We start from the raw sequence: 18,622 nt of genomic DNA on the forward strand, positions 1-18,622 counted from the left end.
CCGACTCCATGATATGAGGGCCTGATGTCCACAGATGGGGGTTGTGCTCACAGCCCAACACCGTGCAGGACGCTTGGCATTTGCCACAGAACACCAGGATTGGCAAAGTCGCCACTGTGCTCTTCACAGATGAAAGCAGGTTCACACTGAGCACATGTGACAGACGTGAGAGTCTGGAGACGCCGTGGAGAGCGATCTGCTGCCTGCAACATCCTTCAGCATGACCGGTTTGCAGTGGGTCAGTAATGGTGTGGAGTGGCATTTCTTTGGAGGGTCGCACAGCCCTCCATGTGCTCGCCAGAGGCAGCCTGACTGCCATTAGGTACCGAGATAAGATCCTCAGACCCCTTGTGAGACCATATGCTGGTGCGGTTGGCCCTGGGTTCCTCCTAATGCAGGACAATGCCAGACCTCATGTGGCTGGAGTGTGTCAGCAGTTCCTGCAAGATGAGGGCGTTGAAGCTATGGGCAGGCCCGTCCGTTCCCCAGACCTGAATCCGATTGAGCACATCTGGGACATCATGTCTCGCTCCGTCCACCAACGTCACGTTGCACCACAGACTGTCCAGGAGTTGGCGGATGCTTTAGTCCAGGTCTGGGAGGAGATTCCACAGGAGACCATCCGCAACCTCATCAGGAGCATGCCCAGGCGTTGTAGGGAGGTCATACAGGCACGTGGAGGCCACACACAATACTGAGCCCCATTTTGACTTGTTTTAAGGACATTACATCAAAGTTGGATCAGCCTGTAGTGTGTTTTTCCACTTAAATTTTGGGGGTGACTCCAAATCCAGGCCTCCATTGGGTAATACATTTGATTTCCATTGATGATTTTTGTGTGATTTTGTTGTCAGCACATCCAACTTTGTACAGAACAAAGTATTCAATGAGAATATTTCATTCATTCAGATCTAGGATGTGTTATTTGAATGTTCCCTTTATTTTTTTTAGCAGTGTATATAAAAAAGAGCTTGTAAGCACTGCATGAGATCGGCCACCACTCACAGACTGCAGAGGTGGCTGGTAACCTAAGCAACCAGCAGTAAACAATAACATTAAAAATCTTTCCATTCTTGAGAACAGAGATTTTTTTTTTTATAAAAGGTAAATTACAAAGTTACTTGTTTTTTACAAGCACTTTGCAATTTTACCCATTTATGATGAAAACAACCTTTAAGCAAAGTTATCTGTGCATCAGATGCCACTATCTTCCCCCGTTATGGGGGTAATACTACGACCACATATTGCTGCTGGGGTTTGCCTTGCCAGGCTTGGTTTTCAGTTTTAGTCCTGCTGATACCATTATATAATGTCCAAACAAGCCCAGCACTCAGGGAGATGTGCAAATGCTGCAGGTATATACATATACAGATGTAGACAGCAGCTGCCTCGCTGCTTGCTATGCTTAAGCCTTGCATTGTATACTCCTGCAGTAGTTCCCTCATAGGTCAGCTATATATGTTATATTTTAAGGCTATAGACGTCATTTCTCATCTGAAACTACATTTCCCAGCATGCATCCCGTCAGAACTCGTCGCCAGGAAACAGAGGAGCGGCCGGGTAAGCCTAGCAGAGAGGTCGTGCAGTCGCCGTGGACGTCAGGCCGTTACCGGTCAGGTTATCACACTGCTCCGCTGTCAGCTCTTCTGTGTCCCGGGACTGGTGATGCCGCAATGCATGCTGGTAGTTGTAGGCGTCACTAGTGGTGGCGGCGCTGCGGCCTAGTTGCACTATGGAGCCTGCTGTGTTGGATACTGATTGTATTCTCCACTGTTGCCATGTAGTCGTCTCCAGGGCCCTTATATACAGTATGTGACTGAGGAATGAGACAGCCGTATGCAAAAGAAAAGAAGCAGGGGCAACGCTTCTCCTACTATTATGTACTATAGCACTTATGTCAGCAAATAATACCGCCATACAGTGCTGACATAAAGTGCAGTGTTATAGCCAGACACTCCTTGCAACACCAAGAAGGAAATATTGTGGAGTTGTGGAACTGACAGGATGGAGACAGGTTACTGATATGGAAATGATGAAAAATTGAGGAAAAAATGTTCAAAACGATTTCTTCAATCTGGAGTATGAGCGGCACGTGCAGAAATCCCTGCACTTACAGCCTCAGCTGAGTGAGGTTATTAATAGTCATCTGAGGGATGTTCTGCGCTGAATGCACTTGGGAAAATCATCAAGATCCGCTGCTGGCGGCTCCCTGTGTGATCACCGACTAATGACGTCCCAGATGTACTCAATGGGAGACAAGTCTGGAGACGCGGTGATGTGAAGTCACGTAATGTCGGACCCCTCTAGTCTTCCTTCTAGATGCACTAATAGTTGGTAGTGAAACCATCGGTACGGCCATTTTTACAAAGTGTCCCAGGAGCCGTTTTTCAACACAACAACCCCAGGCTTAATGTTGCTCGTGCTACTGTGATCAGGTTGCATTGCCTAAACGTGCTACCACAGCTGCAGCGTCTCCAGACTTGTCTCCCACTTTTGGGACATTATTTAATAATAATCTTAATAATCTTTATTTTTATATAGCGCTAACATATTCCGCAGCGCTTTACATACATTATCGTCGCTGTCCCCATCGGGGCTCACAATCTAGATTCCCTATCAGTATGTCTTTGAAATTATTTGTTTGCAATTGCACAGGAAGCTGCCAGCAGCGGATCTTGATGATTTCCCCCAGGTGTATTCAGTGCGGCAGAACAGTCCGCAGATGACCATTAATAACCTCAGTGATAGCAGGCAAAGCTGTAAGTGCGGGGATATCTGTGGCATACTCTTTATTGAATAAATCAAGATTCTTTGAAAATGTTGTTTGGCATATATGTCTCCATCCCGCCATTTCAATAATTCCAAAACTCTTCCTTCTTGGTGTTGCAATTTCTATGTTGAGGAGTGTAATACTGCCAGAAACTGCTGGCATAAGTGCCGCAGTATACACAAATACCGTACTGTTAAGATTAGGTGCATTTTACTCCAGTTTAGTATTAAGGCCAGTCTTAATAATTTCCCCCCTCTGTCGTACATTTGTGTTAATATGGTTCCCAGAGCTTTCCTATGAACTGTGACTGCTATACCACAGGCTTCCTAATTAACCCCAACTGATATGGTTACAACCACACAGGATTTTCTACACCGCTGAAAATCTGCAGCAAAATCTGCACCAAATTGTGTGTATTTCTACGAGGAAATGCTGCTGAGTTACCATAGATTTCCTCCTTTGAATTACAATGAGTACAATATTAGTAATGTAATAGGCAGTGGATTTGCTGCTCACAATAACAGACCACCAACGTGGTCGCTGCATCGGGTTCTTTTATTATTTAATATTGTTTATAACATTCTCTTTTTTTTTTTCTATGATCCAGAAGTTAAAAAATATGGAAGGAACTCACTCCAGTCACAGGAGGAAAGGAGGTAGAAACCAGGTACCTATGGAGCTGTGAAATCGTATGTCCTTATCACTAGTGCGGAAGATGTCAGGGGCACCGGTACTGTCATTCTGTCTATTGGGCCATATGCACAAGAACCTATGCAGACAGAGCCGATAGAAACAGATCAGTTTACTGTTCTACTGTCTTCTTCTCCTGTATATTGTAACCTGTAAGGGCATGATCCTCTCCATCTCTGTACGACTATGTTTACATGTTGCTTTTTTGCTGCAGGTTTTTTTTCTGCAGCCAAAATCTGCTCTCTTGGCGGTAAAGAAGCTGCTTCCAAAAAAACAAGTTTTGCCACATTTTTTTGAGGCGTGTAAATTCTGTCATTTATCTACAGTACATGTTTAGTAAAGTTAGTTTTATTCACCAAAAAAGGTATGGTTGCGTTTTTGCAGTTTCTCATTGCTTTCTACGGGTGAAAAAATGCTGCAAAATTCTAAAAGAATTGACAGATTTAAAAAAAAATGCTGCAGTTTTCCTATTCAATCAGGAAAAAAAAAATCTGTAATCTCAGAGCTTTTGCCAGTACTGTAAAAATCAGCTTTAAATTTGTATAAAAATGGCTGGGAAAAAAAAGCAACATCTGAACATAGTCTACCGATCTGTCTTTGTTAGTTTGCTGACTGTACTTGTATATTATACAGGTATTTTATGTATATAAACTCTTCACATATACAGGTTCCTGGTGTTGATGGTGCTTTAAAATTAATAATGGTGGAATCTCAGATCGTCAACTTTTCATTTGTCTGTTCCATTTTGGGGGAAAAAAACCCATAAATCCTATCCAAAATGTGCCCGTTAATGGGAAAAAAAAGCGGAGTTGCTTCGTTGATTATTATGGGGTCTGTCTGGAACAAAAGAAAAGTTCTGCATGCTCCACTTTTTCTTCTCTTCTAAAAACTGACACCAAAGGGAAACCCGATAGACCCTATAATCGTAAAATTCTCCCCAAATATAGAATGCACTTAAGAATGTACAAGGAGTCCCACGTTGCAGAGACTGGAGTGGATCTTTTCCCTCCATTAGTAGGTGGGGTCCGTATAGAGATCTTCATTTTTCTGTGTCATTTTAATGTTTATAATTGTAACATAATATTTCTTTTCATTAGGACCCCGATGTGCAATTATCAAAGCTTTTATCTTATGCTTTGCGCCATGGAGCCAATGAAATGGGTTTACCCATGGGGTCAGGTAGGTTTTTTTTATGAGGAAAGCTGCAATTTATTTTATTTTATTATCCTCTATGCATAAACAAATGGATGTATTTTGAGGAAAGGAAACTTAAGGGTATGTGCACACGATGCAGAAATGAAGCAGAAAATTTCTGCATCATTTCTGCATCTCCCTGGCAGAAAAAACGCATGCAGATTGTGCATGCGTTTTTCCTGCAGAATACATGCGGATCCACATGCAGATTCACATGCGTTTCCGCATGCAGATTGACAAGCGCTTTCCAGGCGATTTTAGCATCACTTGGAAAGTGCTTGACTACTAGGTCACACTATATAAATCCATGCAAACAGCATGGATTTATATAGTGTGACCCGAGAGAGTGTATATACTTACCTCCGATGGCCCGCGCTGTCCTGCTCAATCTGTTCTCCCGGCTGCCGGCAACTTTGAATTGAAAGACCTGCCGACGTCAGCGTCACGTGACCCGTCACATGACTCTGACGTCACCGCAGGTCCTACAACTCACTGTAAGTGCCGGGAACCAAGCGGGAGCGCTGCGCGGGCCGACAGATGGTAAGAATACATTTATTTTTTATTTTATTCTTCTTTTACAGCTTTTTTAATGGTACCTGGGTGTGGAGGAGACTCTCCTCTCCTCCACACCCGGGTACCATCCGCACATTAGAACGCACCAATTACGCAAGTACAAATGCTGTCTTGCGGAATTGGCGCGTTCTAATGCAAGTCAATGGCGGCGAAATCGCCGCGTTTCCGCAAAATTAATTGACATGCTGCGGATTTTTGACCGCAGCGTTAACGCTGCGGAAAAATCCGCATCATGGGCACAGCACATGCGGATTTCCATTGGGGAACATTGCTTCCCTTCTACCATGCGTTTTTCATGCGTTTCCGCGGCGTTTACGCAACTGCAAAAACGCCGCGGAAACGCATGAAATACGCATCGTGTGAACACAGCCTAAATGTTTTTGTAATTGTTTGTAGAATAGAAGATGATCTGCAGTTCTCTGCTGTTCAGCTTCAATTAATGTTTACAACCAACTTCCACTGGACATCCAGGGATCTGATATTGATAACCAATGCTAAGCACACCCATTTAAAGGAGTTCTCCAGTTTAAGAAAACTTCTTGACCTCTGGCTGCACTTTATTTAAAAAAATAACTAAAATGTTCTTTACTTACCCTCCCCTGGTGTAGTGCTGAGTTTCTGCTGCTGTAAATTTGACAACACTGCAGCCAATAAATAAGCTCCGAATGAGCCGCTCAGGCCCACTGACCTCACTGATTGGCAGCAGCAAGGGCAGACATATCATTGGGACAAACTGTGCAGCTGCTCAAGGGCCCAAGAGGTAAGGGGGCCCATTTCTACCCCCCAAAGCAGGTTGTATTGTGCATGATAATGAACTATTGAACTACAAAGGGCCCCTATACTGTTCTTGCACAGGGGCCCTCTCCTGACTGTGCCCTTCAGTGGGCAGCAGTGCTATCGAGGTGACAAAAGTGCTACAGACAGAGCAGCAGGGAAAATTCTGTGTTGGACCCGGGGAGGGTAGGTAAGCAGTTTTTTTTTTTTAACCAGTTAGTGACTGGGCCAATTTTTTGAAATCTAACTTGTCATTTTATGTGGTAATAACTCTGGAACGCGTCAACCTATCCCATTGATTTTGAGTTTGTTTTTTCATGACACATTATACTTTATGATAATGGTAAATTTAGGTTGATATTTTTATAAATAAATGCAAAACCTATAAGAAATGTGACAAAAATGTAAAAACATTTTCAATTTTCAAACTTTGAATGATTATCCCTTTTAATCCAGCTAGTCACACCACACAAAGCATTAATAAATAACTTTTCCCTCATGTCTGCCTTATATCAGCACCATTTGTAAAATGTTGTTTTATTTTGTCAGCATTTTAGAAAATGTAAAAATGTAGCAGTAATTTTTATTTTTTTAAAGAAAAGTTACAAAAAGCTTTTTTTTTATTTTTTTTATAAGGACCGCTTCAGTTTTGAAGTGACTTTGGGGGTCCAATATGTTGGAAACCACCCAAAAGTCATAGCATTTTAAAAACCGCACACCTCAACATATTCAAAGCTGCTTTCAGGTAGTTCATTAACCCTTCTGGTGCTTTTCAGGAATTAATGCAAAGTGACATGACAGGAATGAAAAAGTTTATTTTTACCACCTACATTTTGATAACTTATGAACAGGTCACTATAGCCGGCAGACTCTAAGGCCGTTATTTGACCGTAAACTAGAAAAAAAAGAGGGGTCGCTCACTGGTCTATTCGAGTGCTCTGAAGAAAAAAGTAATCTAAATTGCAAAGAGAACTTCGGCACTCCATACATGAATATATAAGAAATATTATATCTAGACTGATGTCACTTTACAAAATGAAGTTTTTTTGCTCATAGTTTGGTCAATTTAAGTGTGCCCATCAACCACGACAAGGTCACCTTCGTATGATGGGTAACTACGCTATGCTACCACTGGATATGCCACTCTTGGGCTGTAAGCCTGTATGGACAATATGTCTCTGCTTGGGCTTTAAACCTACAATGTACGAAGGTGACCTTGTCGTGGTTGATGGGCACACATAAATTGGCAAAATTATGTGCAAAAAACCTTCATTTTGTAAAGTGACATCAGTCTAGATATAATATTTCTTATATATTCATGTATGGAGTGCCGAAGTTCTCTTTGCAATTTGACCGTAAACTGCCATGGCCGATCAAGATCTCGGGGTGCAAATGGGGTTAAAGAGGGAGTCCCCACACTCTGTTAACCATTAAGATTCTGTAGTCACTATTGACAGCAGCATTTAAGGGGTTTAATGGCCATGGTCGGTGCAAACACTGATCATGGCTGATGCGGCAAGTTGTCAGCTATAGGATTGTCACCTGTCGGGGGGATGCTAGTCTCTCATATCACCGGTCAGTAAAAAGATGTATTGGTGGTCACTAGGGGGTTAAACAATCTGCTACATGGGGCAGGGGTTTTCTGAAATCAACAAAAAACACAACCCATTTATAGCATAACCCCTTGTCTTCTTGTTCTCTTTGACCTTCCTTAGATGGCTTTGTCCCCGTTTCCTTCCTCCTCCACCTGCGACAGTTTCGCTCCTTTTCCCAGGATGACATTGAGCGTGTAGTCAGATGCAATGACAAGCAGCGATTCACCATAAGAACCTCTGAACCCGAAGGGACAATGGAAATCCGAGCTAACCAAGGACATTCAATACAGGTACGTCACAGAGGTCTACTATCTATCGCACTCTCATTACACCATCTGGATTTCTCTAGCTATTGACGATCAGCATTCTGTAATCCAATCCAATAAAATCCCCATTTTTGTATAAGGTTAAGTGCGCACAATGTCTTTTAGATGCCGGCATGCTCGCATAGTTTTTGAAGCAGAAAACGCTTCAGGAAAATTCTGGCTTTGTTTTTCCTGAAGCGTCTTCTTTTTCATCTTTTTTTATTTTTATTCCATATATAACATAGTGGCAGCTTCCAAGCTGCTTGAAGAATGGATCAGTCACTTATTTTATCCGCTTCACAGTTTTTAAAGCCTGAAACAATTAAAAGAAGTTGCAAAAGATGAAACATATGCACGGCAAGTTGCTGGACATTACTTTCATTCTTTTTAACATTTATTGAGCGTTTCGCAAACTTACCATAGTATTGTTGGGTAAAGTGAAATCCATAGCATTTTTCTTGGATTATTCAGCTGTGGATGCAGGAAAAATAAAGATTTATTAATATTCTGATTTATTTTTTGCAGGTGGAGGTTGAACTCGCACCATTAGGAGCAGAGCTTCCTCCACAAGCCATACATGGGACATATATCCGTCACTGGCCTTTAATTTTCCAAGGTGGCCTCTCTCGTATGAACAGAACACATATCCATCTGTCCACTCAGCTTCCAGGAGAAGGAGATGGTGTGATCAGCGGTCAGTAATTCAGTTTCTCTTATAATGAACAAGCCTCACTAATGTTGCGTGGAAGGGGCTTGTACGGTGGCACACTCAGCCCTTACGTTGTCAAATGACGCTCTATTTACCACTATATACTGCCACTGTATAGCACCATATCCTCCTTTTTAGAATCAATGCCCATTAAGTGCAATATATCTGGAATAAAACATGATGGCACGTGATGCAATTCTTTTTCACATATTCTACATTTAACCATGGAAAAAAAAATTATATTATCACCATGTGAAATCTTACTTCCCGGTTAGTTGAACCAATAATCTGTGAACAAGCATTCATAGGAAGGATCGTTCCTTATTATCAGATTTCCTGAACAGTTCGGCAATCAGTCACTAAACGAGCAAAATACTCGGGTGATCGGATCGTTTAGGCATGCACAAAAATCACAGAGAAAACAGGACATGGGCCACCAATAACTCTGTATGGGGACACAATGATTCTGTATGGGGACACGATGATTCTGTATGGGGACACGATGATTCTGTATGGGGACACGACTATCATGTTAGACCAGACCAGTAAGCAATTGCCGATCGGCGGGCGTTAAACAGTCTGAATCAGCTTGCCATGAGCCGTTAGTCACACTATACAGCATTTTGTTTTCAGCAGCACATGTCCTGTTTACCCAGGGCTATGTGTTTCTATTAACAGTGATGTTTCTGCATGCAGCCATTTTTCTCGTTTGTTGTGTGATCGCCTGCCTGTTTTAGATGCATTGAGATAAACTTGCCTACAAACGCTGGTTTGCTGGTATTGGTCCATAAAGCCCCTGTAAGGTGACTAACGGACACATAGTTGATGGGAGGTATGTATCACAGAGATGGTTGTTCTCTGTGATGTAACCTGGATTGTTGCTCTAATGCACATAAGCACTAAGAGGACTGTTTGGTGCACCTGGGGCCGGGTTACGAGTAGTTGGAGAGATGGGTGGGTCTGGTTACCCACATACATCAACTCTGTGTCTGTGTGTGGTTAACAACCTATAAAATGGAGGCCGTTGTTTGGCACATGGTCTGTGTGTTTGGAGGGAGAAGGCCTCCTGTGTGTTGTGGTCTCCTCACTGAGCCAGTGAACTGGATGCTATCCAGCCTGTGTGCCCACAGGACTGGCTAACCAGAGACTTTGCCTTTAAGGACTTTTTGCCAATGCAGTGTAATGCTGATCTGTATAGCATACATCCATATTCCCATCTTGTGAACAAGCACTTAGTGCTTTAGCTTATTCCTGCCTGTTTACCTATGACAACTACTCCAGTATGTGGCCTGACATTACAACATTGCTATTAGGAAATGTTTGGGTACCTAAATTAACTATATCAATGTCCACATCCTAATTTTTGACGTGCGTGGAGGTTGGGATTTACACAATATCCTACTGATCAAACTACTCCTAGACATCAAGTTTTGTCATTCGGGCTGATTAAGAAAAAAAAAAAGTATTATGACATTTTAAAGGACAGTTACACTATGCAGAATGAGTCCATCCATCGCGTTCCTTATTTTTTTGTATCGTGTCCTGTAAATACTCCATTGGCTTCCCGGCAATGGATGCATTTTCAGCATCAGGCGGCCAATGTGTACTCGGTCATAAGTGGTCCAGAGCCTTGGGAAACCTTCATTAAACTGTGACACAACACAAGTGGCGTCTGGCAAATGTCACTGTTAAGTGGTCACCGGCTCATTAGCGGAGTCTGCATGTGAGTGTTGTAAATTGATTTAATGGTGGATATGTCTCTCCGCAGGCATGCGAAGGGACTGCGAAGTAGCCATATTTATAGACCTTCCCAAAGCTACAGCGGGTGAGTCTGGTCTTCGTCTCCATCTGTTATACAAGCATTGCAATATTTCACTCCTAATCAGACACCAGCGTTTCTCACACAATATCACTCCTGGAATAAATGATCTGGAACGTTAAATCATCATTGGAAGAGCTGCACCCGGAGCATTGTATCAATGCATTTAATATATTACACTGACACGTGGAATTGAAAGTCGTAGTTGTGGGGGGAGATCATAAAGTGAAGACCCAAGTTGTGTATATATATCAGTGGTTACAGATACATATTTCATCCTGTTTTGTTTTGCAGATCAGATACCATTCTTCTGGTCCGCTAACAGTGTCCTCCTCACACCTGGGAATGCTGACGGTCTCCTCCTCCCTAAATATTTCCTAAAGGCTTTACAGCTCAGACCTCACAGTAAGATTTTGGGGGGAAATGATCAGTAATTGCAACATCAAGGAAATAGGTGGTATCTGGATTATCTTGTCCAATGTCTGCAGCAATAGAGACACATAGTGGTGGACTTGAGTATTACAGTCATGAGAGAGAGACCTGCTTGCGAAACTGGGAAAAAAATTAGAAAAATCAGACGTCTGAATCAGGGATTATAAGGGTTTACTGTGAATAACTTTTTATTATACAAAAAATATGTCTCCATGTCATCCATAAGCAACTTTGTCATTTACATCCTGTCAAAAATTTTGTTCCATTGAATGCCCCCGTGAACCCGCCTCGCTCCTTGCCTGGGGTCACACGCTATGTGTTGCACATGTGATCCGTGTCGGCTCTATAACACCCACAATGAAAATGTCATCTTTAAAATAATACCGCACGTGGTGAAACGGAGTTAGAGGGGGGCAATGAACAGGATCAATACAGATGACGTGTTCATTGTGAGAGGCACAGATCACGTCTGCAGCAGGAATGGAAGCGAGCTGGGGGGGTCACGTAACCGATTGGAATGTCGGAGGTTATACCTGCAAAAAAGGACAAAAAAAATAATAAAATTGTGCCAGGTGTGAATTACTCACATAATGCAGCAAAAAGTATGGCAGCTCTGCATGAGCTAGATATAAATCGAAAAGTAATACATTTATAATAATAACCGGCCGCTGGCAATGTGCCATGTGTTTGCAGGGCTGTAGGATATATGTTTCTTAATTGTTGGGGTGTGTTTTTTTTTTTTTTTTTTCTTTTGTTTTTGCTTTAACTTACATTTGTTATTTATTTATTTTTTTGGTAGGAAAACTGCTTCAACTCGAATTATGAAAATCTGTTCCTGAAATAAACTATTTTAACAGTTTGTATGATTTCTACATTGTTTAAATATATACCATAGGTAAGTCTCAGTTATAGGGGGGATTATTAGACTTGTGAAAGTATCAATGCTGTGTGACCTGGCCATTTTAAATACATCTATAACATGACATAAATTGTAAAGGGGTATTTCCAGAATCATAAACATGGGTCAGTCTATTATATTCGCAAAATAACTATGTTGTAAAATATCTAAAGGGGGAGGGGTAATAATTTATTAATATACAGTACAGACCAAAAGTTTGGACACACCTTCTCATTTAAAGATTTTTCTGTATTTTCCAGACTATGAAAATTGTACATTCACACTGAAGGCATCAAAACTATGAATTAACACATGTGGAATTATATACTTAACAAAAAAGTGTGAAACAACTGAAAATATGTCTTATATTCCAGGTTCTTCAAAGTAGCCACCTTTTGCTTTGATGACTGCTTTGCACACTCTTGGCATTCTCTTGATGAGCTTCAAGAGGTAGTCACCGGAAATGGTCTTCCAACAATCTTGAAGGAGTTCCCAGAGATGCTTAGCACTTGTTGGCCCTTTTGCCTTCACTCTGCGGTCCAGCTCACCCCAAACCATCTCGATTGGGTTCAGGTCTGGTGACTGTGGAGGCCAGGTCATCTGGCGTAGCACCCCATCACTCTCCTCCTTGGTCAAATAGCCCTTACTCAGCCTGGAGGTGTGTTTGGGGTCATTGTCTTGTTGAAAAATAAATGATGGTTCAACTAAACGCAAACCGGATGGAATAGCATGCCGCTGCAAGATGCTGTGGTAGCCATGCTGGTTCAGTATGCCTTCAATTTTGAATAAATCCCCAACAGTGTCACCAGCAAAGCACCCCCACACCATCACACCTCCTCCTCCTCCATGCTTCACGGTGGGAACCAGGCATGTAGAGTCCATCCGTTCACCTTTTCTGCGTCGCACAAAGACACGGTGGTTGGAACCAAAGATCTCAAATTTGGACTCATCAGACCAAAGCACAGATTTCCACTGGTCTAATGTCCATTCCTTGTGTTCTTTAGCCCAAACAAGTCTCTTCTGCTTGTTGCCTGTCCTTAGCAGTGGTTTCCTAGCAGCTATTTTACCATGAAGGCCTGCTGCACAAAGTCTCCTCTTAACAGTTCCTGAATAGATGTGTCTGCTGCTAGAACTCTGTGTGGCATTGACCTGGTCTCTAATTTGAGCTGCTGTTAACCTGCGTTTTCTGAGGCTGGTGACTCGGATAAACTTATCCTCAGAAGCAGAGGTGACTCTTGGTCTTCCTTTCCTGGGGCGGTCCTCATGTGAGCCAGTTTCTTTGTAGCGCTTGATGGTTTTTGCAACTGCACTTGGGGACACTTTCAAAGTCTTCCCAATTTTTTCGGACTGACTGACCTTCATTTCTTAAAGTAATGATGGCCACTCGTTTTTCTTTACTTAGCTGCTTTTTACTTTCCATAATACAAATTCTAACATTCTATTCAGTAGGACTATCAGATGTGTATCCACCAGACTTCTGCACAACACAACTGATGTTCCCAACCCCATTTATAAGGCAAGAAATCCCACTTATTAAACCTGACAGGGCACACCTGTGAAGTGAAAACCATTTCCGGTGACTACCTCTTGAAGCTCATCAAGAGAATGCCAAGAGTGTGCAAAGCAGTCATCAAAGCAAAAGGTGGCTACTTTGAAGAACCTAGAATATAAGACATATTTTCAGTTGTTTCACACTTTTTTGTTAAGTATATAATTCCACATGTGTTAACTCATAGTTTTGATGCCTTCAGTGTGAATGTACAATTTTCACAGTCAGGAAAATACAGAAAAATCTTTAAATGACAAAGTGTGTCCAAACTTTTGGTCTGTACTGTATATGTATACTGAGAATGAAGCTTCCAGTCCCAATACCACTAGCTAAAATGGAAATGGACCTGCAGCGGGACTTGTTTGAGCTGCTGATTTGCCAGAAGCAGAGATATGGGGCTTCTGGGAAATGTAGTTTCCCAGTGTAAAGTGGCAGTCATGTGATGAGATTGGCAGGACCACTCAGATGATTCACTCAATACTGCAAGATCAGTAGAGGAACTTGACTCAGAAAAGACGCAAGGTGATCACATAGGTTATAAGAGCAGAGTGGAGAACACTTTAATCAGTTGGGAAAGCACGGGGCTTTAAAAAAATAAAAGAAGTCACATTTTGCCCAAATCCCTGTAGTACAGAGTTGCAGGAACTCTCTTGATTCTCTAGCTTTGTCACTTGCTATCATCTTTCTTCAGAGGCCAGTTCCATTTCATCAGCAATAGAGAAGCAGGAATTTTCTTTCCGTTTTTCCCAGAATGCAGTGCTCTTGCCATTGTCCAGTGGCTCAGTGGTTAGAGCTACAGCCTCTGGACACTGAGATCCCAGTTGATGCGAGTTCGAGTCCCGAGGAGATGTGATTACAGGAGAAAAAAGAGATGGCAGTTCCATTTCATCAGCAATAGAGAAGCAGGAATTTTCTTTCCATTTTTTCCCAGAATGCATTGCTTTTGCCATTATCCAATAGCTTATCTGCCCTTAAATGAAAGCCCGCCTTTCGGTGTGCAAACTCACAGATTGAAAAGCAGGAGAAGAGAAATAAAGAGCTGCTCTTACTTTCTGTAAGAAGTCAGACTCCCACAATCATGCTCATATTGTGGATCCTATTTATACACTATACATTTAAATTGTGGAAAATGGCTGTAATCAGTTATGGAAGAAAGGATCCGGCATGTTTGGATTCTGAGTTTCCACCACTGCTCCCTTTGTCTTTTATGGTCTGCAGTGCTGATGTCACCACAACAGCAGCCAATCACTGAGCTCAGCAGGTGTGCCTGAGTTGTCATCAGGCTCAGTGATTGGTTGCAGTTCTGTCAATGTGACATCAGTGCTGCAGGCAATAAGGCCACGTTCACACGATCAGTATTTGGTCGGTATTTTACATCAGTATTTGTAAGCCAAAACCAGGAGTGGGTGATAAATACAGAAGGTGTGATGTATTTCTATTATACTTTTCCGCTGATTAATCCACTCCTGGTTTTGGCTAAATGTACTGATGTAAAATACTGAACGTGTGCACATGGCCTTACAGACCCCGGGGGCAACAGTGGAAATTCTGCGCTGGACCAGTAGAGTGTGAGTAAAGCACAGGTGTTTTTTTTTTTTTTTAAAAAAAGGAAACTTCGACTGGGGACAAAAGTTTTTCAGAAACTGGAAAACCCCTTTAATATGGATAGAAAAAAAAAAAACTATAACGTATTAATACTCCATAACCCGACTAGTACAAGCTTGACAGAAGAGACTAGCGAGAGAATGGAGGTGATGCAAGTATTTATTGTACAGAAGTAAAGTGTAACAACTGTTACTAATAAACTAGTTTTATTTTGTAATCCTTTAATAATATTCTCTCTGTAGGAATGAGGTATAATCTTATCTTTACACCTGCTTAAACTCCATATAATCGACGTGTATGAGCAGTTATGTAAGAGTACAATGACGGCATTGCTTGCTCCCTATAGATGACTGTGCTATGATGCAGCTTTCTTTGTGTTGTACTTACAAAGCACTACCAGATTTATATAAGATAAAACAGTATCTGCCCTTATAGGACTTTTCCTACTTGTAGAAGTAAAAGCCGTGTTGTAAGGCAGAAAGACTTCTTACCGCAGCTTTTCCATCGTTATGAGCATATAATAAACTTGTAGAATGTTGCGGGTGATTGTTATAAAGTGCAGTCATCTTATATGGAAATGATGATGACCGTGGACATTACAGAAGATTCCTACAGGGCTTCATGGCCACCAGTAAGTTTATGGAACAACTCTTCGTTGAGGCCTTTGAGACCACCGTCTTTTGCCCGTGTAGACATGAAGATGTAGCCGCCTATGTATTCATGGACAACTTTGCAAGAAGCAGAAACGCAGGTGAAGGCAACGTTAATATTCTCAGTGAATTCAATGGACACCTGAAATATAAACCAGTAAGGAAAAAAAAAATGTTTTACTTGAATAGGTGGAAAAAATTATGGTTAAAGCTGCAATACCCCCACCCCACCATGTAGAACAAGTCGAAGCAAACACTTCCCTGAAGTTTACTACTAAATCGTATTTAAAGGGAGTCTGTTACCCCCCCGTCATACAGTAATATAGAGGACTTGGCTTCTATAAAAATCATACTTGCACCGTACCTGTTACTGGTACAGTGCCCGAGAAAATAACCTTTAATGCAAATGAGGGGTCTTCGGTGCACCCCTGGTATGGCCAAGAGCTTGGTGCTTCTTCATTTTGTATGTTGGGGACTTCCCCCTTCTTTTGATTGACATCACTCGCTTTCCACAATGAGCACTGTTTGAACTTGGCCCGAGTGTGCGCGCATGTGCACTGACACTGTGCCCATCTGCGTGCGCGCACAATAACGGTGTAGGAGCATGCACATAGGACAGCTCATTTTATTTCTTGTCTCCTTTCTGCAGAACAATGATCTCTACACCGAGACATCCAAAAGTGTAGAGAGCAGCATCCGCCAGAGAGGAAAACAAGTTGCGCACACAGTGGGCAGCGCATTTTAGCTTGCTCCTCTCTGCGCACACCCGCTCGCTACACTATGACATTGGAAAGTGTAGCGAACAGCATCTACAGAGAGGAGCCGGGAAGGAGAACGTGACCGTCCACTGTGTGCACACTTGCAATGACACTGTGTGTGCAGCTGGCCTCAGGCAGTGTCGGTGCGCATGTGCACACACGAGGGCTGAGTTGAGGCAGTGCTCAGTCTGGGAAGCGAGCGGTGTCAAGCAGAAGCAGTCCAAAACATGCAAACATTGTCTAATACTGCACTTTTACCTGTCGGATATCCCAGTTTACGTTCCACTGCTTCATGTTACTGTACATCCAGGTTTTCACTACGTCTCCAACATTCAGGTCTATTCTTATTAATCGGTTGCTGGCAATGCCCAATATCTCATCCCGACGAGCCCCTTTGAACCTGGAGGTTGGTGGGAAGAAATATATGAAATATATATTTTGGTCTTCTTTTGCCCTAAATTCTTCAAAAAAGGAACTTGCTGCTCATTAATTTTATGTTAAATCAAACCAGAGGGGAACAGGTGAACGCCCCAATGGCCCCTGTGCAGGAGTTGGCCACCAGAAACAACCAGAATTAAAGACAAGCAGAAAAGAAAGTGAGTGTGCCCCTTCTCCATCCATTCTGCCCACCTTCTCCTTCTCTCTATACCTTGCTGTCCACTGATCGGACTGAAGGTGCAACAAGGATTTTGTCCACACTGAATGCTTCCTATAGAACTGATGATGCTGTTATACTAGATAACCTGGAGAAAGCACTAACCTTACAAGGAAGTACGAGACTCCGAAATCTGGAAGAGATTGCCAGTCCTGTATAAAGCGCAGTTTGGCCTCCATAAGTGTAATCTGGGCAATATTCTGGTAGGCCTCCAGTATACGAGGTGACAGCTAAAAAAAAAAAAAATCACATAAAGCTAAATTCAGGAAACCTTTAGTTGGAAAGTGCCGAGAACTAGATCTAGAAAATAAGAGGATGTGCACAGTGTTTTCTAGACATTTTTTTTGAGTCCTTAAAAAAAACAACTCCTGAAAAATGTCTACCAAAACGGTTTCAAGGGAACCTGTCATCAGATTTTCCCCATACGGCCACCACTTTTAGGGCCTTCTTTACAGCATTCTGGAATGATGTAAAAAAGTCCCCAATCCTGTCTGCAGATCCCAAAAAATAGCTTTTATAATGACAGATGGGGCGCTCTGGTCAGATGGGCGTCTCTGGTCTTGATTTGACGTCTCCTCTCTCCTTACGATCACCGTCCTTCTCTGCTTCGTGTGGATGACGCATCCTACATCATCCACACAGTGTCTTCCATCGTGGTCTTGCGCAGGCGTACTTCTATTTGCCCTGCCGAGGACAGAGCAAAGTACTCTAGTGCGCATGCGCCAGAAAAGGCCAAGAGCGCCAATGACCCAGAAGTAAAGCCGGCGCACGCGCACTAGAGTACTTTGCTCTGTCCTCGGCAGGGCAAATAGAAGTACGCCTGCGCAAGACCACGATGGAGGACACTGTGTGGATGATGTAGGACTTGTCAGCCACACGAAGCAAGAAGGAGGACGGCGGTCACTAGAAGAGAGGAGGCGCCGGAGCAAGACTAGAGATGCACATCGTACCGGACCGCTCCTTCTGTAAGTATAATAAAAGCTATTTTTTGGGATCTGCAGAGTCGATTGGGACTTTTATACAGATTTCCAGCATGCTGTAAAAAGCCCTAATGGTGGTGGCCGTACTTTAAAGAGAACCTGTCACCAGCTTTTCCTTATATAAAGACTCTTCCTATTCATTTTAATTGTTAAACAATTTTGCTGTTTATATTTTCAGTTTTCAATTTTTGTTTTTCTTTCACTTTAAGTTTTGAAAAAACGGCTGGTGGGAAAACAAGAATGTGCACGTCACTTCTTTTCAAGCAGTTTCGATTAAAAACGCTCAAAAAATAGGCACTATCCAGTTACAAAACTATAAAAAATGCTTAAAAAAAACCCAACTCTTCCAAAATGCTTAAAAACTTTTCAAAACATCTTCAGGAAAAAATTCAGGATATGAAAAATTCCCCCCAAAATATGAGCGTTTCCTGAAGCAGTTTCCACGAGAAGGGTGGAGTTTTTAGAACAGAAAGTCTCCAAAAACCACAAGTTTCGATTGGGTTATGTTCCCTTCGCGCTGCAAAAAATTAACTATGCACAAAACAATGTTCCGTCTTTTATTACTTCTTTTAACCGCTCCTGGGTTTTTGCACCCTGTAGATGTTAAAAGAAGTAACGTGTTCATTTTGTGGGCTGCTTTGTATGGAAGCTGTCCTCTTTTTACAA

General features: G+C 42.3%; 2 protein-coding genes across 7 annotated transcripts in view; one reads left to right on the plus strand and one right to left on the minus strand.

The window, feature by feature from the left end:
* TRPT1 (tRNA phosphotransferase 1) overlaps positions 1-18,622 on the plus strand; it is a 29,563-nt gene that overhangs the window by 8,960 nt on the left and 1,981 nt on the right. The window contains exons 1-8 of one of the 6 annotated variants that reach the window (XR_012252733.1): positions 1,377-1,617; positions 3,378-3,437; positions 4,558-4,639; positions 7,717-7,886; positions 8,427-8,595; positions 10,379-10,435; positions 10,724-10,834; positions 11,661-11,756. Coding sequence is in view for 5 of the 6 variants with exons in the window: in XM_073658526.1 (XP_073514627.1) it covers positions 1,459-1,560; positions 3,378-3,437; positions 4,558-4,639; positions 7,717-7,886; positions 8,427-8,595; positions 10,379-10,435; positions 10,724-10,834; positions 11,661-11,686 (777 nt within the window). In the remaining variant the exon portion in view is untranslated. Of the gene's footprint in view, positions 1-1,376; positions 1,684-1,716; positions 1,809-3,377; positions 3,438-4,557; positions 4,640-7,716; positions 7,887-8,426; positions 8,596-10,378; positions 10,436-10,723; positions 10,835-11,660; positions 11,757-18,622 lie in introns of those variants that run through there. The other 5 variants (XM_073658526.1, XM_073658529.1, XM_073658528.1 and 2 more) reach the window with 5 other exon arrangements.
* The window catches only part of FERMT3 (FERM domain containing kindlin 3), a 39,793-nt gene continuing 36,212 nt past the window's right edge, over positions 15,042-18,622 (minus strand). Inside the window, exons 13-15 of the mRNA XM_073658525.1 lie at positions 17,082-17,206; positions 16,580-16,721; positions 15,042-15,705 (exon numbers count right to left, since the gene is read on the minus strand). Coding sequence (XP_073514626.1) covers positions 15,523-15,705; positions 16,580-16,721; positions 17,082-17,206 — 450 coding nt within the window. The 3' untranslated portion in view covers positions 15,042-15,522. The remainder of the gene's footprint in view (positions 15,706-16,579; positions 16,722-17,081; positions 17,207-18,622) is intronic.

This window comes from Phyllobates terribilis, unplaced genomic scaffold (genome assembly GCF_046119375.1).
Source record: "Phyllobates terribilis strain yellow unplaced genomic scaffold, ASM4611937v1 Scaffold_13__5_contigs__length_258822181, whole genome shotgun sequence".
Lineage (NCBI taxonomy): Eukaryota > Metazoa > Chordata > Amphibia > Anura > Dendrobatidae > Phyllobates > Phyllobates terribilis.